Source organism: Phytophthora sojae (assembly GCF_000149755.1).
Source record: "Phytophthora sojae unplaced genomic scaffold PHYSOscaffold_10, whole genome shotgun sequence".
Classification (NCBI taxonomy): domain Eukaryota; phylum Oomycota; class Peronosporomycetes; order Peronosporales; family Peronosporaceae; genus Phytophthora; species Phytophthora sojae.
In genome coordinates this window covers 1142881-1165610 of record NW_009258124.1, presented here as the reverse complement: position 1 = coordinate 1165610, position 22730 = coordinate 1142881, and the positions used below count along the sequence as shown (strand labels likewise).

At 55.6% G+C, this 22730-nt stretch overlaps 9 protein-coding genes across 9 annotated transcripts; 4 read left to right on the top strand and 5 right to left on the bottom strand.

Moving 5' to 3' along the window:
* Positions 1–480: 480 nt before the first annotated feature.
* PHYSODRAFT_305767 (hypothetical protein) lies at positions 481–954 on the top strand (the record flags this gene model as incomplete). The annotated part of the gene is made up of 1 exon (XM_009537266.1): positions 481–954. The coding sequence occupies one exon, from the start codon at positions 481–483 to the stop codon at positions 952–954; it is 474 nt and encodes a 157-aa protein (XP_009535561.1).
* Positions 955–998: 44 nt separating this feature from the next.
* Positions 999–1719, top strand: PHYSODRAFT_288652 (hypothetical protein). The gene has a single exon (XM_009537265.1). The coding sequence runs from the start codon at positions 1165–1167 to the stop codon at positions 1693–1695; it is 531 nt and encodes a 176-aa protein (XP_009535560.1). The 5' UTR covers positions 999–1164; the 3' UTR covers positions 1696–1719.
* Positions 1720–4966: 3247 nt separating this feature from the next.
* Positions 4967–6145, top strand: PHYSODRAFT_524171 (hypothetical protein; the record flags this gene model as incomplete). Its single annotated transcript, XM_009537264.1, has 2 exons — positions 4967–5788; positions 5879–6145. The coding sequence occupies 2 exons, from the start codon at positions 4967–4969 to the stop codon at positions 6143–6145; spliced, it is 1089 nt and encodes a 362-aa protein (XP_009535559.1).
* Positions 6146–6396: 251 nt separating this feature from the next.
* Positions 6397–7746, top strand: PHYSODRAFT_339336 (hypothetical protein; the record flags this gene model as incomplete). Its single annotated transcript, XM_009537263.1, has 1 exon — positions 6397–7746. One exon carries the CDS (start codon positions 6397–6399, stop codon positions 7744–7746), a length of 1350 nt encoding a protein of 449 aa, XP_009535558.1.
* Positions 7747–7924: 178 nt separating this feature from the next.
* PHYSODRAFT_564759 (hypothetical protein) lies at positions 7925–9069 on the bottom strand (the record flags this gene model as incomplete). Its single annotated transcript, XM_009537262.1, has 2 exons — positions 8177–9069; positions 7925–8122 (listed from the first exon to the last, which is right to left on the bottom strand). Exons 1-2 carry the CDS (start codon positions 9062–9064, stop codon positions 7925–7927), a joined length of 1086 nt encoding a protein of 361 aa, XP_009535557.1. The 5' UTR covers positions 9065–9069.
* A 2572-nt stretch (positions 9070–11641) lies between these two features.
* PHYSODRAFT_525397 (hypothetical protein) lies at positions 11642–12376 on the bottom strand (the record flags this gene model as incomplete). Its single annotated transcript, XM_009537261.1, has 2 exons — positions 11642–11767; positions 11879–12376. 2 exons carry the CDS (start codon positions 12374–12376, stop codon positions 11642–11644), a joined length of 624 nt encoding a protein of 207 aa, XP_009535556.1.
* A 1273-nt stretch (positions 12377–13649) lies between these two features.
* On the bottom strand, positions 13650–14942 carry PHYSODRAFT_339333 (hypothetical protein; the record flags this gene model as incomplete). The annotated part of the gene is made up of 1 exon (XM_009537260.1): positions 13650–14942. One exon carries the CDS (start codon positions 14940–14942, stop codon positions 13650–13652), a length of 1293 nt encoding a protein of 430 aa, XP_009535555.1.
* An 890-nt stretch (positions 14943–15832) lies between these two features.
* Positions 15833–16225, bottom strand: PHYSODRAFT_339332 (hypothetical protein; the record flags this gene model as incomplete). The annotated part of the gene is made up of 1 exon (XM_009537259.1): positions 15833–16225. The coding sequence occupies one exon, from the start codon at positions 16223–16225 to the stop codon at positions 15833–15835; it is 393 nt and encodes a 130-aa protein (XP_009535554.1).
* A 2609-nt stretch (positions 16226–18834) lies between these two features.
* On the bottom strand, positions 18835–20652 carry PHYSODRAFT_318769 (hypothetical protein; the record flags this gene model as incomplete). The annotated part of the gene is made up of 1 exon (XM_009537258.1): positions 18835–20652. The coding sequence occupies one exon, from the start codon at positions 20650–20652 to the stop codon at positions 18835–18837; it is 1818 nt and encodes a 605-aa protein (XP_009535553.1).
* Between the last annotated feature and the right edge of the window lie 2078 nt (positions 20653–22730).

Below are 22730 nucleotides of genomic sequence, written 5' to 3'. Positions count from 1 at the left end.
TACCAGTAGCTCCGCAAGCCAACCATTTGAGTTTGTGTGGGCTTTTGTATAGTTAACTTGTAGTTTGTATTACGACCAAGTTAACCTCTACCAAAATACAGTCAGTCTTATAACCTACTCCTTTGTAGCAAACCGTTCTCTTTGAGGCCGGGGACTGGTGAACTGCTGTTCACCTGGATAGTAATATCCGCACGCACTTCCTCTGTGCATTGTGCTGTGTGACCCCGTCACACTAATGCTAAGCCCGCTCTCCTCTTTCGGAAGAGTCTTCGCGTTTCATTGGAATTCTCAATTTTGCCAGCTTCGGGGCATCCGAGCTATCCGCGTTCTAGTAATTCTCCTCTTCTCGCTATCATTTCAAAATCTACCAAGCCCCCGATATAGTCGTTCACTTGATGATCAATCGTTTATTGCCCAATAATTTATTGACTCCATCAATAAAACAAAATAATTATTTTTCCGAGCTCTGCTTGCCACGCCATGTGGGAAGTGATGAAGTTCGGCGTCATCTCGAACGAGTGCTGCGCCTGTGTCTTCATCCGCTCGGAGGATATGGTGGCCTCGCAAGGCTGCTTCACTCAGCCACTGGAGAACGGAGGCAGCGTGAAAATTCGGTCCCAATGCTTGATGAAGCGCATCGTGGTACAAGGCTCGATCGTCTTCGTCGAGTCCATTACCGAGTGGGTAGCACGACCGTCTTGCTCGGCCGAGTGGAGCCACGTGACTCGAGACTATGGCTGGGTTACAGTGCTCTCAGTCGCATCAATGCCAGGAATGTGTCAGCTGCAGACTGTGATCCGCCTGCAGTCAAGCGAAAGTATGATGAACGACCCCGCTTCTTCGTTGCTGGGACTGAGCGACGTCATAATACCAGCGCTTCGCATGGTCCTGAGGTCACGGTATCAGCTCGTGGATAAGGCATTGTTAGACTCGTCGCGTGCAGCTCCACTGTAAACGTTTGTGGTGAGGTAAGCACACTGCTTCGAAGCGTAGTCAATAAAATTGACGATAAGAATGCTGAACTGTGGATTCAACGTCCGGTGTTTACCCGGACGAGCACAATCACCAGCTCTCCACGTGACCACATGTTGGTTGCCTATCCCCCCGGAACTCATCCTTTGGAATTCTCTTCTTGTTCGCCACAGTTATCGTTCTTGGCACGTCATGGCCTGTCAGGACCCTCTTGCTGGTACGCTTACGCCAAGAGGGGCGACAGAACAGCGCGTTCTCCTGAGCTTTCTGGACGAATTGGACGTCACTGACCTCGGCGTCTGCGCTGGAGGCAAGCAAAGAAGCCCAAAGCGAGCTGTGGACACGACGCGCCCAAAGTCAGCGAATGTGTGGTGGAAGCGCAAGAAGAACGAGTTGGAGAAGCTGAGGGCAGAGTCGAAGGCCCGGGAGACGCAGTTAACCTTGCTGCAAACTGGTGAATTGGAGACGAATGCCATCGAACTCTCCCAAGACCAGCCAAGCTGGAAGGACGCCGCCGAGGTCGAGAAACAACGGTGTCAAGTGGCGCAGACCGAGAATGAACGCCTCAAAATGAGGATCAAGGGCTGTTTGCAGATCTGTGGATCACTGCAGTCAGCGCTGTCTCTCGCGGATACATCCCACTGTGAAATGGAGACGCTCGTGGCCTGGGCTCTGCAAGCGGAGAGGAAAACTACTGTAGGTACCCTCACTTCCGACACATAATACTCCTTATTACTTCTGAGATTTAATGTGTTTATATTTATAAGGTTGCAGAAGCCTAGCTAATATATTATGGTCGTTGCGAGGTTTTCGCGCCAAAACCATTCATTTCACATTTTGGCAGGCAGAAGCATGGTGAAGACACGGCGATGACGCAAGAAGAATTCTGCGCTGCTGCTGCTGCTGCTGCTGGGTGTGGCACCCCGCCAGCTCCTGGTAGACCTCTTGCGGGACGAAGGCGAAGAGCAGCGCCGCCGCGGATAGGAGAAAGCTGCTCGACGCCACCCAGGAAACGTACGTCCCTGTGGACGCGTCCAGCACGTGCGCTGACAGTGCCTCGTACAGCGAAACGGAGCGCTCAAGCGCGAAGTGCCTGTGCTATGTCTTAGCCCATGCTACTAGGGCTGGAGCTGAGTCGTGTTCGGCGCGCTGAGCCTGCAGCCGCCCACGGACGGAGCTTTTGGAGAAGGCCTACAAAGACCAGCTAACGCCAATGCAATGGAGCGAGGTAATCTGCGGTACGATGTGCGCTAAACTCGTCTCGCACTGCTGGTGCTAGCCATACATGTAGTTTTGCCTCTCAATGGAAGCCTTCCAAAACCGTATTAAACTTCTGCATAAACGGATTTAAGAAAACTTATTCTGATGAGACGTAAATTACGTCTGAATAAACGAAGGGTCACTTCGCCCCCTCATTGTGCAACTACATAAATGTTAACTTGATTAAAGTATGCACCTCCCTCATTTAGCAACTTGAAGGCATAAAGCCCGACCTCTCACATATATCGACCTCTGCACAGTTTATATTTAGAGAGGAATTTAGAGAAACATTTTATGTCGATGAAATGCAGGTTTTGGAAGGCTCCCAATGCATCTGCGACCATGATGAGCTTGACCTCTATGAGCCAAAATACAGCTTAAACCCAAGCAAATACAATCCCCCTTCAAATCCGATAGAAAAGCCGATGTCTGAAGTGAGGGTACATACAGTACGCGTCGCTTTGACGTGCTTTGCTCCGCCGATATGCTCGAGGGAGAAATGAATAGACGCGTGAACGAACTGGACGCCATCGCGAGGCTTGTGTCCACTTCCCGGAGCCTGATGTAGACCTTGTCCAAGTGCGTCGAGGGGAGTTAATGGGGTCGTCCGAGGCGTTGGAGCTGAAGCGAACGCGTTTGATGCCGTTCAGCGCCGAGGAAACATCCAACAGCGTGTGGAGTGTTATGGACGACCCGCGGCCTGGTATTGTTATGAGGTCAGAAGATATGACGATAACCCGAGATACCTCCGTGCAGAAGCTCGAAGGTGGGGGCTGTGTGGAGATCACATCGCGTAGTTTGATGAAGCGCATCGCCTTTTCCGGAGGTTTCGTCGTCCTCGCCGAGGGGACGACCGAGTGGAAAGCACGGACCTGTGACGCACTTGAATGGAGGAGCTACGTTATCCCCTCTAACCCCGTATTCTGTATCCTACAGAATAAGCGTTGTCACAGGACATAATATCCAGCAAACTTGTCCTCTCTTCCGAACTTCGCATATGGATGTTTGTAGAGCCGGTATTGTGCACATCTTCCTGTTAGATTAGCGATGGGAAGATAAACGGGGTTTATTCCGCGGTAATAGACGGACGAGTATAAACCACCAACAGGTTTGAAAATTCGGGTGGAAGCCTAAAACCGCCGCGTGTCAGCCACTCGTACTTTCCTTCATTCCGAAACTGCGCTGTTCAAGACGTCGCAATGCAAGCTTTGTTGGGGCCCGTCGAGCGCGCCCAAGTGGCCAAGGACCATGGCCGAAGACGATCATGATGAGCGCCATTGTGATCTACAGGTAACCGAGAGCGTGTACTTTGCTCTGTAACATTGTACTAGTGGTATATTGATTCTACGTTGCGATGTTGATTACCAGACCTGGTGATCCGACCCAGACGACGCTATGAGCTCTCGCGTGTGGCCCGATTGGCAGATCGATTGCGGAGTCAGCGCACAACCTCATCGGTTCCTACGAAGCCGGCTACAGCCGGGTCTACCGCTATATTGTAGCTGATGCAGTGGCTACTCAAGAGGCTACAGAAGAAGCGCTCCTCATGGTGTGGCTACACCGGAGACTACAGAAGAAGCGGTAGATGCTACGACGGATGCTACAGAAGAAGCTCTCCGCGTGATGAGGTTACACCGTAGATTACAGAAGAAGGGACAGAGGCTACGACGGAGGCTACCGATGAAAGCGGCAGGAATGGAGCGGCAGTGCCGGAGGCTACAGAGCAAAGCGGAGGCTGCCAAAATGGCGAAGATGACCCACGGCTGGCGCGAACATTGAAGAGCGTGCGCATGTAAAGGAAGAAGTAGACGTTGGCATGAATATCATATATTGTCCTGTTTCGTACAAGAGGAACCGTGTGTAGTGCGTGTCATTACGGGCTATTGAGCATGCAAGCTCCCTGGTGTTGTTAGAGAGACAATCGTAACAAGCATGTTAGGTGGGCTAAAGAAATCTAATGATGCGCTAATGTCAAGCACAAGGAAGAATTCGCCCAGTTCCTCCTCACTGCGTCAGTTAGGAACAGGGCGATTTCTTCCTCCGCGTTTATCGCGACGTGCCGAAGATGGGTGGCTGGAGCCGAAGTATGCTGCCTTAGCAGCCTTGCAAGGTATTACCATGTAGCAGGTTTTGAGCGTGCTCTACGCTCGCCACGACCAATAGAAGCTCGCCATTTCGGCATATGGTGGATACATTGAGCATGTTTTGTTCACTTTCTGTGCACAATGTACCCAGTGCTTGACCGCGGGATGCGAAAGGGCCCCCAACAGCAAATCTTTGACAGGTTTTGAAATATACTAATCAAGTCTAATGCTTATTCTGTAGGATACAGAATAAGGTCTGGGGCTAGAAGGGTTATGCAGGAATCTGGATGACCTGCCGTGTATCCTACTAATGCTGCTTCGAACGGATCAACGCAGCGGGTTTGTCGGCTACAGAGTGCAGTTCGCCTGCAAACGAGGGACTGTGTGCGGGTATTGCTCACGCAACCACAACGTAAAGGTAAAGTCTCAACCGCCCGATCCCTATCTTCGGTTCCTGTCTTGACGGCTGCTTATTCCGCTGTCGCGTGCAACCCAGTTTTTGATTATGGCGCGTTAGCAGTATCGCAGCTGCAGACCAAGTGACTCCGGACCGAGTAATGGAGCGCTGCGCACGGGGACTTGAGACGACTCCAGCCATGGTTCCGGCCTCCACCTTGGAGCAGTGCATTATCGAAAGTTATTTACTCGAAATGGACGTCGCGGACTTCCAGGCGGCCTCGCCGATTGAACTGGACATCGCCGCGCTCAAGCGGGCGGTGGAAATGTCTCCGTCTCCTCCAGCGAAGAAGCCGAATCTCTCGTGGAAGCGTCGGAAGGACGAGCTGCTCAAATTACGGTCCGAGTCTGAGGCGCTGCAGACTCGGTTGATGTTTCTCAAGCTGCGCAAGACCCACGCGATGCTGCTCCGAGCTGGCGTGGGGCTTTCAGACGAGCAAAGACACTGGAAGAACGCGGCGGAGAGCGAGAAGCGAAAGTACCAGTCATCCAAAGACGAGAACACGCAGCTGAAAGACCAACTTCATCGCTGTTTCAAGGCTTGCCGCGACCTCCACACCGTCGTGTCTGTAGCTGGAGTCAAGCAGCGTGATCTCGTTGTGGCCAACCCGTTTGCGGCTCGAGTGCTTCGAGCCGAGCTGAGGAACGGACACTTGTTGCAGCCGAGCTCAGCGGTGCTTATCAACCTGGAAACCCGATTGAACGCGCGGCACTCGGAGCTGGAATACCTCTTCCACCACGCCCGGGAATCCATCTTGGGTCCTGACGGCGACCAGGTCACCGTCCTCCGCGAAGGAGTCGACGGGACTTCACCTGCTGTGGAGTTCCGACGCAACCAATCCATGCCTTTCGACGCCACCCAGGCCTTCCGTGCTATCTGGAAGGTCATGCACATGGGGGTCATTCCAGAGGATCAGACTGTCAGCGTCATTCAGCGCACCAAGGACACGCTGGTATCTCAAGGGCACGATATGCGGGAGCTCCCCGACGGAGGCTCAGTCAATGTGCGAGTCACCGTTGTGGTGAGGCGCGTGGTTATTCCCGGCGGCTTCGTCGCGCTGATCGAGTCGACGACAAAGTGGAAAGCGCGCCCCGCCAACGCGAAGGCGTGGACGCACATGACTCACGACTCGGGCTGGGCGCTGGTGCATCCGAACGTCCTGCGGCCAGGCACATGCCAGTTCCAATTGTCACTTCGACTGCGGACGCACGCAGCTCCGAGCGAGCAGAACGGGCCCACACTGCTCACCCCCGTGGTCAGCAACGTGGTGATCCCGTCGTTCCGCGAGATGCTGCGCGCCCGCCACCAGCTAGTGGAGAACGCGCTGCTGGACGCGTCCATGGGCGGCAGTGTACAGGTAGAGCAGAGGTAGAGCGGAGGTACATGTAACATGTAAACGTAGAGCGGTGCGTATTGTGTGGTCAAGTGTGCACACGTCGCAGGGATTACTCTCACTATGGGGCGTCAACATTTTCGGATTGCGGTCACGCGCCGATATGATTTTGTCCACACATTTTGGCCAGTCGTGGGCGTGCATTCGCCTTCCTGCCTGCTCGCGCGCAACAACACTAGACTATGAACTCGCTCAGGTCTGGTGATGCACGTAATAACGCCTGCAACAGCATGAGTATCCTGCTGCCGCAGCCGCTTCCCCTGTCTCAGCCAGCGCCGCCTGACAGCGACGAGGTGCTGCGCGACTTCCTCCAGGAGATGGCGGAGCTGGATCGCCAGCAGGCGCCCGCGACGCCCGAGCCAAAGATGCCCAAGCGCCAGGCAGCGGACACGCCCCCGCGCCCCGCCAAGAAGGCCAAGCAGACGCCCGTGCAGCAGTCAAAGGACAAGAAGCCGGTCACGCGCTGGCAACGCCGCAAGCTGGAGCTGCAGACGCTCAAGGACCAAGCGGAGACGCTGAGCAGCTACGTGTCGTATCTGCAGCGTCGGACGCCCGGCCAGGTCCTAGTCGACACTTTGAGCCTCCCTCCGGAGCTGGACCAGCTCGTCCAGTTCCAAGGTGGAGGCTGGCACGCCGCTGCTATTAGGGAGGTTAGACGCTGTCAGGCAGCGCAGAAGGAGAACGAGGAGCTCAAACAACGTCTGCAGGCTTGTGTCCAGGTCGCGGGGGCCCTCCAGACGGCGCTGAAGGCGGCAAGCACGCAGAGGGAAGAGCTCCTTGCCCGGGATTCCATTGCAGCCAGAGCGCTGCGTGTCGAGCTCATGATGAACCAGCAGGTCGACAGTGCGCAGAACGCGCTGATTTTTGACATGCTCGAAGCGAACGTCAACGCGCGGGTTCATGAGGTGCAAGCCGTTGCCAACGAGGCCGAGGTGTCACAGCCTCTGCAGCTTGTGGACACGGATCAAGTGAGCATTTGTCGCAAGGACGACAGCCACGCCGCAGTTGAGTTCAAGACGGTGCGAATGTTGCCTTTTGATGTTGATACGGTCTCCAGCGTCTGCTGGCGAGTTGCCGAGCTCGGCTGGAGACGACAAGGCGCGCGCGTGGTGCGACGGTCTCAGGACGTGGTCTGGTCCGACTGGTGCTTCCCGGTTCAACTCGACAAGGGCGAGACCGTGGAAATCCGGGTCCGCGCTGTGGCCAAGCGCTTCAGAGTGCCAGAGGGCTTTGTGGTGCTGGCGGAATCCACCACCGAGTGGCCCGCGCACTTGGCGGCCTCAGGTGCATGGTCCCGCGTGACCAGGGAACGCGGATGGGGCCTGGTTCACTCGTATCCGGGCCGATCGGCTGCACGGAGCCCATCCCGATCAACTGCAAGCGTGTCAAGATTTTTGATGCACATGACCACGGAGCCGTCCGGGCTTGACAGCGACACCAGCCGCAAGCTGCTTGGTAGTCCGGCGGTGAGCGATATCGTCATTCCATCCTTCCGCACGCTGATCAAGAACCGGCAACAGTGCGTGGACAACCGCCTCATGGACGCAGATTTCGGTACTCCCTCCATAGCCGCCATATAGAACACGCTCATTAGTGTATTCATGTTTTGTTTCTTGGCATTTGCGTTGGTGTTGGAGGGTTTGCCTGGGTATGGAAGTTAATGGAAATGGTGGCTGAAGTCACTTCAAAAAATATATGGCACATGTTGATTTCTTCTTATAAAAACTTGGTGGGGGAAAACTGCTTCGTACACTACTACTATACCCTGAAGGTGGAGGAGGGGCCACGCATCTTGGAGTGAATCATCTCATCGAGGATGGCGTTCTCGAGCATCTGCTCGCGCGCGTCGAGGACCTTCCGGTAGGACGGGATCACGACGTCGGTCAGCATCTGCAGGCACTCCGGCTGATTCATGTCGATCCCGGCCGACAGTCCGGGGGTCATGCAGACGCACGTCTGGTGCAGACTCAAGGGAGCCTTGCTTTTGCCGCCCTGGAACCTCTGAATCACGCAGTAGCCGCGCTCCCGGATGGGCACGCTGCTCGGTTGGCTGCGGAGGTAGTCCTTGGGCCAGTCGCCCGTGCCCTCCCAGACGACGACGATACGGTTGGGCTCCACGAAGCGACGGCACACGCCGCGCAGCAGCACGGGGATACCGGCGGCCCCGGCGTCCTGCTGCAGCATGCACTGCTTCTTGAGATACAACACCTCGTCGTCGCCGCTCTCAATGGCCGGGTCGTCGCTCAGGTTGAGCGCGGCGTTCTTCTTGGCGCCGGCCCACATGGCCGCGTTGATGGTGTTCATGTCAAAAGGCGCGACCTTGGCCGTCGTATAGCGCACGAACGTGCCCTGCTTGGCGCCCGTGACGACGCGCGCGTCGTAGAAGTCCGACTTGCTCTCGTGCAGTCCGGCGTCCCTGAACACGTCCGCGAGCTCGTCGTACTGGTCGCCCACGCGCTTCTCCATCTGCCTGAACACGGCCGCGTCCGCGCTGGGCTCGTACTCGAGCGGGCCGACGGACGACATGCCCGCCGTGAAGGCGACGTGCACGTTGACGTCCTGCTGCGCCTGCTTACGGCAGGCCTGCAGCATGGCGCGCAGGCGCGTCGGGTCGAGCTGCCTCTTGGGTGCCGCAGGCTGGCGGCGCCTGCGCGCGGCGGCAAGGCGCGCCTCGAGCTCCGCGACGTCGCTCTGCAGCGCCGAGAGGTCGTCATTGCGGCGCGGTCTCTGTGTGGCGGCGGGCGCGGCGAAGGGGCAGCTGCGCTTGCTGCCGGCCGCCGCGTACTTCTTCATGTTCTGCGCTAGGATGGCGGCCAGGAAGGCGTCGCGCTGGGCGCCGCGCGGCGGGATCTCGGTGAAGACGGCCGTGTCGGCCGCATTCCGCGACGCGCAGTGCATTTATCTACTCTGGTGGTGGCAAAACTGGAACTGGTGATGCCCCGGCAATGCCGGGGCATCACCAGTAAACTAAACTATTGCCGGGCCGGCAATAGTTTAGTTTCAACGAAGGGGGGCAAGCAGCAGAGAAAGTGGTCCCCGCGGCAAAGATAGTATAGATAGTACAGACGGCTTTCTCAGTACGATCTGTAGAGTAATTAATTCGATTGTCAAGGAAATGATGAATAACAGTTCCACACAACACTATATTAATAGTTTGCTGATCGGATATGACGGGGTATTTGAAGGTTGGGGTAAAACCCACTACTTACGAGCAGATTGCGGCGGGGCCCGGCTCTGTCCGTTTACGCTTGATTGGCACCGAATCAACTGGAGCAGAAACGCTGCGCTTCAACGTCCTGACGCCCTTTCAGTAGCCGCGAAGCGCGCTTCAGCCAATCAGCGCTCGTAGAATCTGAATCGGTTCTATCCGGGGCGATGATGCTATTCGGGCGATTACGGCCATTCTGATACCGCATAGATTTCTAGACTTGGCACTCCTAAACTAGATTTCCAAATTTCGCCTTCGACACTAAATCCAGGCTGCAACGTATGACAGTAGTCTTCGCTACGCTACGGATCCACTTGCGGTGCTGGCAATACAAGCAATGCCTGAGACGCACTGGACAGTCACTACGTTGCAGCTAAGTTACCGGAACACTAGCATTTCGTACTTTTTCAAGTGCTTATCCCCGCGGAGAGGTCATTTTTGCGTGCCTGTGCCGCGTTCAACCACATTTTGCTGATTCAAAATTCGGGCTGGGCCATCGATTGCGGCACGGGCGCGGGTCAGCGCGAGCCCGACCTCGAGGTGAGACGTCCAGCAGGTTCAGGTTACACACACGGGGCGTCAAGGCTCCGGCTGTCTTGGAATGATCGCTCTCACAACGCGGCGACACGTGTTAAAGGGCAACATCCTCCGGCCTTCCGAGCTTCGACGACGTTGTTCAACAGCGGGCGGCCTTGGGCCGAGCGTGATCAACGCGGCGACGCAGAGCGTGAGGACGATGTGGAGTTTTAGCTTGTCCATTTTCTCAGATGGAGGCTTCAGATGGTAGGTTTCGCTTCGGCTTCGAGGCTTTTCGGGCTTCAGGAAGTGTTGGTGCTTGGGTTTGCCCGCGGGTAGCAGGTGGTTGGGCACGCTGGAGTAAACGGGCAGGACCACTGCCGATCACGGCACGATGGCTACAAGCTGCCGTAGCCTGCGTAATACACGCTGTACGAAGCTCTGCATCCTGGTGGTGCGAGCGCGAGCTGACGACCGGGTAAGATCGAATTGAAGCTCTGCTCCGCCTACTGGCTGAGTTCTGGGCTCAGACTCTGGGCCAGAGCACTTTGAATCAGCGTGTCTGAGATTCTTGGACACCTTATCGCCCTTTCGGCTTTCCTCTTGCAAGGAAGGCCACATCCACGCGCAACATTTTGTGATCTACAGAAGAGCTCCACAGTGCCATCATGGCACTGCCGTGTTTCCTCACTTCCCTAGGAACCTTTAACCCAAATTCTAACTACTGTACGTCATGTATTCATGTACTGGTGGGGATCGTTGCTTTGTGGTCAACCTCAGCGTTTTTCGACAACCAGGGCAACTAGGACGCGGCAAAACAACGCAAAAGCACGGACCAATGTTCAGGCGTTGTCTGCTACGAGAGCCAACAAGTTGTCGACAGGTTGATGGTGCGAGCTCAGAATATCTCGGTAAGTCGGAGAAGCAACGAGGCTCCCCGCAAACTCCTTATGTGGGTCGCTCTCATTTAATCGACAAGAGACTGCAATTGTCTGTTTAGGTGGTAGCGCCCACAGGCTGAGTACCATCCTCCTTTTTGTTTGAGGAACATGGTTACGCTTGCCTAACTTCTATCATTTTAACCCTTTAACTAAAGACCATCTTCATGAAGGTGGTTGTTGGCCACGGCGATCCAAGCAATTCAACCCCCTCGCTGCATATACACCCGCTTCGTGGGACTATTTCAATCGGCTGCGGACGATCAAGTTGACCTCGTACCTCGTCTCAAGCATGAGGAGAAACGTTGTCGTGTTTCTGGTGCGCAGACGTCGAGTTGTGGCTTCTCCACCACACGCGGAGATTTCAATTGCCAACATGTTGCTCATAACTTCGTGTTGTTGCATTTCAGGCTGTACCAATAGTTACCGGTAGGTGGGGTCTTCGGGGTCCCAAGTACCTATAGAAAGGTATGGTTTCGGCTTTGCACGGAAACGCGTTCTAACCGCAGAGGTCGCTAGTACCAGTTCAAGCACTGCCGACTATCGCAAGCGACCGGATTTCCAAGTCGTTCCTATTAAAATGTTCGGTGCATTCACTTTGCCTAAAAACTCTTTCAATCAAGCGGTGTGGTCCAGGTTGCTTTTGCCCAGAGTAATTACGAAGTTTTCAGTACTTCTTTTTAAATTCTACGACCACTGTTTGTATCCGGATAGGTGTACCGCACTCTGACATCTCGAAAACTAAAACTTATTTACTCTTCATTACTTCTACTACTTAGCATGTTCTGCAACTTCCTCCTATTTATCTACAGTCTAACTTCTAATGGATCGAGACGAGTCTAGCAGGAAATTCTCTACGGACTGGTGGTGCGAGCTCAAAATCTCGCGAAATGACGGGATGACAATGTCGCCGACACAACCTGTAAACGTCGTGGGAGCCTTGGCGCAACTGTTGGAGTCAGGAGCGTCCGGCTTGAGCTTCATCGCCGTCCTCAGTTGACACGCGCGTTGGCTGCCATCTGCCTGAAGCGGGTGCTCATTCACCACGACGTATCCTGCCTCCTCCGTCGTTTGTTTCCAAGTAGGAGCTGTCGGATGGTTCATTGACCACTCGGAGTGAGACTCCACCAACACGACCATACCACTCGGAGCGCGGAAACGTTTGGCAACGGCGTGTACATCGACGCTCACTGTGCTGCTGCTGGCTCTGTCCAGCGGAACTGTAAAGCGAGACGCCATTCCCACCACGTCGGGAGACTGCTTCGTCACCTGGAAGTGCTGGTTGGTAACCAAGCCACCAAGCTCGATGATCTCCCAGATCGTACTAGCAGTAGTGTCTTGACCGAAAGGCAGAAGACGCGCGTGTTTAAACTCCACAGCGGCAGCCGCCTCCTTGCCCTCTTCGCGGCAGATTTGTATCTGCTCGCCTTCCTTGATCGGCTGGAGCGCGTCTCGAATGATCGTGTCCAGCTGATGAAGGCGCGCGCCCATTTTGCCCTCTAACATGTTGAAGATCTCGGCGTTCTCAAAGCTCAAGTGCCGGGTCATGACGATCCCCACGCGGATGGCGTTCACGAAGCCAGATTTACTGTCCAGCAGCTCCTGCTGCTGATAATTAGCTTGGGCGACTTGCGACTGCAACATCTCGGAGGTGCGCGTGTACATCTCCAGCTCGTTCTTTAGCCGCGCGTTTTCATCCTTAGCAGCTTGGCATTCTTGCTTCGCAATGGCTGCTACGGATTTCCACATCTCTTGGTCTTCAGTGAGAACCGCTGGCTGCAGTTGTTGGCACATTTTTGCAGTTTGCTGGAGTTGCAGGAACGTCACTTGAGTCTCCAGAGCTTCGGACTCGCTGCGCAACGCTGTCAACTCTTGTTTTCGACGCAGCCACGACGTGCTCCTTCGCTTACGGGGCTGCACCTTCGTGGAGGTGGTGGCCATAGTCTTGGTCCTCTTGGCTTCGACTTGTATGCCCAGCGTTGGTTCTTGCTGCCGTTTGAGGCCGCTACAATTCGGGGACTCGAAGCCTTGCACGCGGTCGAGCTCGTCCATCTCGTGCAGGAAGTCGGCCAAGACGAGGTCGCTCTCGAACGTGTCCATGGCTGGGTACGGAGCCACCAGGCAGGTCCCGTCCAGTTGCGGGGTCATGGTGCAGTGGTTGTTGCTGATCCGCAAGTCGGAAAATGATTAAACAAGAGTGATCGAGTGGCTTTTTGCGAGAGCGAGGATAGCCTGGCCGTGGCGAAGGTGTCCATGTGGGGCTGAGGTGCGATTGTGATGATGGCATGGCGACAGTTTGCGATGGTGAGCACCTGAAGGTTGGATACACAGAAAAATATCCAGCATTCAAAGTTCAGGGACTTCGCAGTGTTGCTCAGACTTTTCACTGTAGTGCTGATACAGTACAGCCGAACCTTGCTCAGATAACGCGCAGAAGCATCAGCGCTGGCCCTGTTGATGGCGAAAATCTGCACGGTGTGTTCTCAGGGAGACCAGACTGCGGCAATTCAGCGCCCAGGACCGCAATCGAGATGCTGTGTTACAGGTAGCGCTCGCTGCCGCTGGATATCCTGCGTGCTGGCTGCTCGCAGTCGTGGCAATGGTTCCGGCTGAGGTCGCAGCAACTTCCTCTCTACCAAATGCCGAGCGATGTTGAAGCTGTACCATTCCATCCAAGCGCCTGGCAGCGGCGGCTGTAGTTTTTTTTACTTAGATTTTTCAGCCTAGGAATGTTGCCGGTGTGCTGTTATAGTCTAAATTCCGAGTAAACTTCGAGTGTACAAGTGAAACAAATTTTGTACGAGGGTTCTTCTCCTCTATCCTACGTCCTCACCGCCCGCTCCAAGTCCAGCAAACAGTTCTCGACCGACTGGAGCTGCGAGGTTAACATATCGCGGAAGGACGGGACCACAACATCGACGATCGTGCTTGGCAACGACGACGTGGAATTAGCTCTTCCGTCAACTTGTTGGTACTCGGTTGGTCGGAGCTTTACCAATGTCTTCAATTGAGATGCTCGTTGCGTAACATCGCCGCAGTTCGGGAACGGGTACTCATGGATCACGAACCACCCTCTTTCTTCCGTCGTGGACCGAGACACTACCGACGTAGGGTGCTGGATCGACCACTCGGAGCGAGACTCAACCAACGCGACCATGCCCGTTGGGACGGCAAACCGCTTGATGACGGTGTGTACATCGGCACTCACGCTGGCCATATCGCCCAGAGGCAGTCTGTGGTGAGATACTAGCCCGACCATGTCGGGTGAACTCCTGGCCACGCGTGTGTCTGTCTTGTCGGCCGATCCACCCACTTCAATGTACTGCCAGACGTTCCTCGCCGTAGTATCTACCCCAAAGGGCAGTAAGCGGACATGCTTGAACTCTACAGCGGCAGCAGCAGCATCTCCACGACAAACCTGGACTTGTTCGGTGGTGCCTCGCTGCATCGACCGACGGGTCTCGTGGATGATGAAGTCGAGTTCATGGAGCCGCGAGTTGATCTTCCGCTCGAGGACACCAAACACGTCGCCGCTGTCGCAACTCAAGCGCCGACTTCTGATCATCCCGGCGCGTAAGATATTCGAGAATACCACGCTGCTGTCAACAAGCTGCTGCTTCCGAGACTCCGCGACGACTAGCTGGGCCTGCAGCATCTCGAACGCACCCGCATACATCTGAAGCTCGTGCTTTAGACGCGCGTTCTCGTCCAGAGACGTTTGGTATTCCTGACGCGCGATGGAAGCGACCGACTTCCACGTTTCTTGAGCTTCAGTTAGAGTTGGTGGACTCTGGTGGGAGCAACGCAGACGTAGCGAAGCCAAGCGAGCTTCGAGTGCTTCGGACTCGTGACGCAGCGCGTGCAGCTCCTGCTTACGTCGCAACCACGAGGTGCTTCGTCTCTTTGCCGGCGCGGACTGAGACTTGTCTTGAACTTGTGTTGGCGCTAAAGAATTTGAATAGGGAACTTCTTGTTGAGGGACTAGCGCTTGTAGCTGGTCGAACGCGTCCATCTCGTGCAGGAACTCGGTCAAAACGAAGTCGCCGTTGAGTACATCCATCTCGGTATTTTGTGACATGGATGTGCTCTCCTCCAGTCGCAGTGTCATGTTCATGGGTGCTGTGGTGCGTCCCGCAAGTCGGAAAATGACAAGCGTCTTGTCCTTGTGAAGTTGGTGCGCAAGAGATGTTGCTCGCGGCAAGCGTTAAAAAGGGGTTAAGTTGATGGCGCTGGTGTTCACGATCAAGCGCGCGATTACCGTAAACGATTATCACGTGGTGGCTATGCCCAAATCGAGCACCTGAACGCTGAAAAGCTAGGATACCACGAAATATCCAGCGTCTGAATACACTACATACTGTAGTCGCTGTCGCTAATCGACCTTATTCAGTGCCAGCACCACATCCTCCTTTGACAGTTTACTCTCACGAGACCTCCATGATTTTTACGATGACACATTTTCGCCGCAATCGCAGCAAAACTGAAGTTGACCCACCACTGCTGGATACTGCTTTGTTCTTTGCGATCTCAGCCGACCAGACCCAGCTCATTTACTCGCCACGAGTACTACACCGTCTGGTTCGTTCTGCTGCTACTCCCTTGCCGGTCAATGGATCGCAGCGTTTTGTATGGTACCGATCGATTCCAGCGGCGACGTTCGTGATACTTCTTTCGTTGCAGCGCAGAGTGAGGAATTTATGTTCGGTAGCGCAGATGTAGCAACGCTCTGTCACTTTCCGTGGCGGAGTACCTTCAACGGGCCCGTGACTGCTCCTTGAATTGGGCCTGAACTCGACAGCACCCGCTGCGCTACTCTGCCGAAGATGCAGCGCAACGGCAGCAGCTTCTGGCCAAACGCAGCCATGGGCGCTATCAGCCGAATGATTATGGTAGTGATGACGAGCATTCACTGCTCTTGAAGCTTCAAACGATCCACTTCAACGTTGGTGATCGTTGCCACAGAGAACCAGTATGTAATTAAGCGTGTCATTTCTGGGGCTGAGCTTATCGTCCGTTTAGCAGCACCATGTTGTCCAAAAACTGGTGTCGTGTGTTCACGAATTTGCGCAGTGACGAGATCGCGAGGTCGGCCTCAACGGTTCTTCGACTAACCTCTGGTTTGTAGCGCTGGTTTGAATGGATCTTCGTAGTTGAATACAACCGACACGCTTGAGAGTCTCCAGCAGATGGCTGGAGGCGGTGGCTCTTAATCGCGAACACACCCGAGTCCTGCGTCACAAAGCGCAGTGAAGACGACGGCACCGAATATTCCACGGTCGCCTCCATTAGGGCAACGTATCCATGGGAGACAACGCACCCCTTGATCACAGCAAGGATATGAACATTCACGATCTCGCCGCTTGCTTGCGCAACAGGATACAGAGCATCCAGAGCCATCGTGTCCTTCAAAAGGCTGGTAACCTGAAAACCTCCCAAAGCGCCTTCCAAACTGCGTCTGCGTTAAACGACATCGTCCTAATCTTTGAGAATTCGAGCTCAAGTTCACTACCCGCGGGGCTGATGGTCTTGACTTCTTCGCCGTCGAGAATGGACTCTCTTCGCCACTGTTCCTCGACAATTGTGTCCAGCTTGTTGCACAGCATATCGAAGACCTTGGCGTTTCCGGGTCTCAATGTTGGAGTAGATTTGATTCAGCTACTAGCGGTCGAAACGCCATAGCCTCACTGCGGCCCCGCTCGTGGTAGAAATCTTGGAGGCTTCTCAGTACTTTCGATAGCGCCGCCACCGTCTTCTTGTGCTCTTGAAGCTGCCTTCTCAAGTCTGTTCGCTCGTCTTGAGATTTCTTGAGTAGTCGGCGCTCCAAACAGGCTGTCAATTTCGCTGGGTGGTGTGGGTACTTCTGCAATTCTGCCAGGCGCGAGCGGAGAGCCTTCGCTCAGCGCTTGAAGCTCCTGCTTTCGGTACAACCAAGACAGGTTGGGGTTCTTCCTTGGCTTCCTCCCCTTGACTCGGAGGGGTTTCCGTGTAGGTACATGTACTTCAGGGACAGTCACCTCCACGGGTGACGATGGAAGCAACGGGAGGTCGACGTCATTCATTTCCAACAGGAACTTCACCATCATTTGCCCGTTGGGTTCCGTTGCGTGGATGATGGAGCACTGCATAGCGCGCTTTTCTCTGTTGTGTTGGTGGGCAATAGCTGCGGTTTTTGCGAATGAGTCGCAGTGACGCAGGAACACACTTCCAACCAACTCATCACTGATGGATTATGGTTCTCTAACTGGTAAGGCATCTACAACGATTTGCAAGAGAGCGGTTCGCTATTCAGTGCAGTACATTTACCTGTATTTTAATACAGGTACTGCACTATTAAAATAGTAGCTTACCTAGTCGAAGTAGATTGCATTACAGGTAGCGATCGATCCCAACTGGTGGTGCTAATACTACGTGAGGTGCCTTTACTACCTCGTCATACGAGAACGAATAATTGGTGCAACTGCTGCACTAGTTCTCGTAACTTAGTATTGACAGGCGACTTTTTCAAGGACCTATTACCACAATGGATAGCATGCCATCCTCGGGATTCCAAACATGCCCTATAATGGGACTAATACCGAGATTGACGTTCATGCCGTTTGCTGTTGACGTCCATGCCTTTCTGCAAGCTCTCCGAAGTCGGCATTAAGGACTTTGTGTTTCCAGTCAGATTGCCCTCGCTCTTCCAGATTTACGGTGCAAATCTTGTGAGATAAAGTTAGCGTCATTGACGACTCACTTGCGAGCTGTAACATGCTTTCATGTACGACAACCTCTTCTCAATTGTCAATACCATAGGAACACATATACTGTAGTTGTTGTTGGAATTGCGCTCTTTGAGCTTGCAGCTGCAATAAGTGCATGTACATTTGCGTCGTAGTTCCCGCTGTCATGTTCTGCGGCCAGTGATGGCTTTATCGCGTGGGAAAATACAAGCTGTCAAAGATCCAGAAGTCTACCGCCTTCGTGCATCTGGCCGTCAAGGCCGACAAAAAACCTATGTATATGTACAGTTGCTATCGTCGGTAGCCAAGGAGGTACATGTTCCCTTCGTTTTCATTGTACTGGCAGCCTTAAGTGGATGGTCGTTTAGTTAAGGCCTTATTGCGTGATGTACCACAACTGCAAACAACCGACGGGACCAACTCCAACTTTTCAAATCGCCACTCGTCCACCAAACCAACCGAGCACCCGAAGTGGCTTCCGCCTTCAGCATGCACTCTAAGCTCCTCGCCGTACTGTGCGCGGGAGTTGCCACCTCCATCCAGAACGCAACGCTGGTGCTGCCTGCCGACCTCGGTCCAAGGGTGAGGACACCCCCGCCGCCACGACCACGAACGGACTAGTGGGGTGAGCCCGGTCGTGACCACTGAGGAATGTCGCCTCCAATTTGGTGAAGACGGAGAAGGACAACATGTCCAAGGGGATCCACCCAGTCCAGCGCCGCGGACTACATGTAGTCGAAAGCAAGACGGGAAAAATAAAGCAGCCAAGAGGCGCAGGGCCCGTTGGGGGGGACCTGAGTGTCGGAGGGACCTCGCGAGGAGGAAAAAGTTTTCAAAGAAGATATCCATTGGTTATCTAAACCGCTGCCACTCTATATCGATGCTGCATTCTACACTACACTACGCTCGCTGTGGACTGCGTACACATGTACATCGACGCCCGTCGTCGGGTCAAGGCTAATGAGACGTCGATGGAGAGATGAAGGTTGATCCATGTCGGCAGCGGCTGAACTCTGCTGACAAGCCTCCACCCACTCACCGTCACTGCAACCGCGAACCGTCGGTGCAAATTGGATCCTGCCGCAAATCCAGCGGTGCCCGAAATCCAGTGCGTCCGCTCGTCAGCCAATCGTGGCCATCCGTCCGGAGCGGTGTGCCGAACCCACCGCTAGTAATCGGGGTGTTTACCAGACAATCGCGCTTCACTTTAAGAGCATCTCGGCTTATCACCGCATGCATATATTATCCTAGTCATATTTACCGCCGCAAAACTGAATCTACACTTTAGTGGCATATTCTGGGCTCGGCCTTGAGCGCGGCGTGGCTGTGCTTGGCGCCGATGGCCGCGTTCATGAGCTTGTTCTCGACGCTGCGCTGGCGCTGGTTCCACAGCGCACGGTAGCACGGCACCACCAGCTCCGCCAGTCCGTGGGTGTGTTGCCGACTCTGCTCGGCCGAGACGCCGCAGAGCTGCGGCATCAGGTACGAGCAGAGCTGCAGGATGCTCGAGTGCTCGCCCGTCGCTGAGCGCAGCGGCTCCAGCAGCCCCCAGCCGCAATCGCGGATCTCCACGCCCTTGGCGCTTGCACTCACGTGCGGGAGGCGGTTGGGGCTCTCGGCCACCGACTCCCACACGAACACGACGCGGCCGGAGGCGTCGTCCACCACGCGGCGGATCACGCAGCGCACAGTGAGCTCGGCGTCGGGCGCGCGGTGCTGGCGCAGCGGCATCGAGCTCTTGAAGCACACCGTATCGCTCGTGGTGCCGCCCACGACGGTGGCCTCCGACTCGGCTTCGAGGCATTGCCAGATGGCCGTGGCACAGGCCTGCACGTCGAACGGCAGGATCTTGGCGTCCTTGACCTCCATGACCGGGCCGCGGCGCTCGTCCAGAATCATCTGCGTCTCCTGCAGCTCCTGCTTGTCGTGGGTCAGCCCTCCCTTCTCGAACACTGCCTCCATCTCGGAGAGGCGGGCGTCGAGTCCAGACGCGAGGGACGCGAACGCGGCCGTCTCTTCAGTGTCGCTGGTACGAGGCCGCTTGACGCCGAGAACAGCAGCTGACGTCTCGGCGTCGGAGCCCGAGCTTATGGACGACTTGCATCTCTTCCGCAGGAGCTTCTCGAGGCCCTTGGAGATCTTGAGCTGCTCCTGGATGAGGCCCTTGAGGCGCAGGTTCTCCATCTCCGCCTTGCTCTTCTCCTCCTTCTGGTGCTGCGCCATGCGCTCCCACACGGGCACGACCATGAGGCCGCTCGTCGTCTCGCCCGAGGCCTCGAGGCCCATGAGCGGCGCCGAGGTAACTGCCACGGGAGAGTGCTCCGAGACCCGGGAGGAAGAGTCGTTCTTGTGCATCATGACGGCGATGGGCCGCGACTTGCGGGGCATCCGCCCGCGCACGTGCTCCAGCTCCCGCTGCAGCTCCTGCACCTGCGCGCGGAGCCTCGTGAGCTCGTCCTTCTGTCGTTTCCGCGAGTTGTTGACCGCTCCCGTGCCGGACGCCGCGCGGCCTCTCTTAGGCGGGCTGGGAACTGCTGCAGCTGTGGAAGGCTGAGCCGTCGTTGTTGCTGTAGCTGCCGGTGCCGGCGTGGGCATGGATCGCGCCGCCGGCGAGAGGCCGTGCGGACTCACGCCCGCGGTCGTGGGCGTCTGTGTGGAGTAGCTCTGCGTCACGCCACCGGAGCTGCTCGGGAAGGCGAAGCGCTGGTCGCCGCGCAGAGACGGGATCACCATCTTGGGCAGCGACGGCAGCGGCGAGCAGCCCGTGGCCTGTGGCCGCAGGGAGGGGAGCGTCGTCTGTGTGTTGTTGCTTGAGTTACTGTTGTTATTGTTGCTGCTGTTGCCGCCGCTGCCGCGCGCCAGCAGCTCCACGATCGTGAGCGCCGTGGCGTTGCGGCGCTCGGCGTCGTCGGTGCTGTCGCCGTCCACGCGTGGGAAGGGCATGCGGCCGCCCGACGTGGAGCGCAGGTTGAGTGGCGGGAAGACCGCGGGGCAGGCCATGTTGGGGTGCGCGGGCGACGAGTGCGTGGAGGAGGCGCCGGCGGTGTCGGCGCGCTGCTTCTGCCTCGGAGACTGCGATTGCTGAACTGCCAGCGGCCCCATGGCTTGTGGCTTGTGTCCTGGCAGCAACGGGGAGGGAGGGCTGGGCTGGGCTGGTCTTGTCTTGTCCGCGGCGCGCGTTGGCGAATGTTGATGCCGACAACCGCACGGCTGAAAAAAGAATAATCACGTGGACATTTCTGGCAATGCCCCTGGGCTTTGGCAAATTTTGGACACGAACTGCGCGACAAAGTGCGCCCTGTCAGATCTAGTTTACTGCTGAAGACGATATCTGTGATGGAGGGAACAGTGTTGTTATTAAGCATAAAGAACTGTAAGATCCGATTCTGTGCACTTGCTGGAGCAGGAGGATGGGAAGCAGTTGGTGGTTGCCCGTGTTTAGAGCGGCGAGAGGATTAGACCCGCGGCGGTTTTTGGGAAGCGAACCCTAGACCGTTACCGAATTTGGGCACCGTCTTCCTATCGTGTGAGCATGCAAAATGGGTTTCAGATGGTCGCGCTGCCGTCAAAATCGATTGGTACGACGATGCATAGATGTATAGAGGGAACCTTTCAGGCGGTAAAATCCCTGGAAACAGTGCGTAGCAGGGATCTCAGTCTGGGTATTGGCCGCGGTGATCTTTTTTGGCATCAAAGCCCCGGTTGCGCCCCGATTAAAGTGCCCAGTTACGCCTCAAGTGCCCATTCTGCCGCCCTTTCCCAGGCCGTAGCATAATCCGGCGCATGGTCCCGCCAAAACCGATCATCTCCGTAGCGAAATGTCTGCCGTGGTACAAGCCAGAATTGATTTGGGATCACTATGCCGCTGGTGCTGATACGCGGCGGTCATTTCGGCACAGGGGACTTGCCTTGTAAACAGAACGACCGGCTTGTGCGACAGCAATCCGCAAACAACGTCGACTGCCGTGGCGTGGCCGGGCTCACGACAGCCCACGACAGCGGAGCGCTGGCCGCAGTATCAGAGCCGTTGCAGCATCCTGGCAGTGCCTGCAGCATGCATGCATGCATGCAGGCATGCAGGCGGCAGCGACAAGATGCTCTGCTATTGTATAGGCGCTCTGGCAAAATTCGCCCATCGCTCTCTTTCGTACTTAATGTGAACTTGTCGAGCAATCACTGACTCGATTACGATGGAGCTTGATGACGCAGCTGCGCTGCTTACGCTCGGAGCGAGGAGCTGCAACGGAAATCCCAAAATGGGCTCCGCTGCGGCGGACAAGATCCGCTCTGTGCCGGCTGGCCAAGTGCTGCTTGCCATGCCAATTACTGTAGACATCCATCCTCAGGTGCAGTTTTGACATTGCCACCGCGCGGCAGATGGAGGACTCGGCTTCTAATTGCCTTCTCAGTGGGATCAGAGCGAATTGCCCATGATCATCACGCTGCTCCACATGGCTGCTCGGTCGCCGCAATCAGCCGCGCACTTTGTGGGCCACCATTATTAGATCGCAGACCTTTACCTACTGCACGCACGCGCACAAGTTGGTCGGGTACATGTATAAAGTGCCTAAATCGTTCGTGAGTCAAACCGCCCCGTTCCAGGGGAGACCTAAGCTTATCAGCGTGCACAGGAAACAATGCACTGTACATGTAGGACAGGATCGCCGCGGTGGACAGGGAGGCAACAGCAGTCCCGTGCGATCGCGTTGTCTCAAGGATCTCGATCCACATCAAGTGATTGAATTTCCCTTCTTTTTTCTGGTTCTGGTTTGAAAGACGAATTTCGCGTCACCAAAATGCGTTTCCCGCAGACAAACAAGGGAAGCAAAATGCGGCTTTGGAATCCAACCACAGACCACTGTTGCTGTGGTCTGTGGTTTCCGAGCGCCACGAGTTTTGGTTGCAAATCCTGCATCTCAAGGTTTACGCTTGGCGAATGGCGCTGCTCGGGAAACTTCAACGAAGCACAAACTTGCTGAAGCCCCAGATCCCAGTTCTACGAAGCGCGCTGTTTTACGGGGCATCATCAACCAAGCAACCCATTGGGATGGGTCCTGGCCGCACAAGCGTTGTGGAGACTCACTCAACCAAGCTATCCCAAGACTGGATAACACCAGTCTTCGCCAGCGCCAACACCCGTCGACGCGTACTCGTGGCCGACGCCAAAGCCTGGGTAACGA

Excerpts from the sequence above, each read along its gene's own strand:
- PHYSODRAFT_288652 (XM_009537265.1), top strand. The coding sequence starts at position 1,165 with ATGGCCTGTCAGGACCCTCTTGCTGGTACGCTTACGCCAAGAGGGGCG.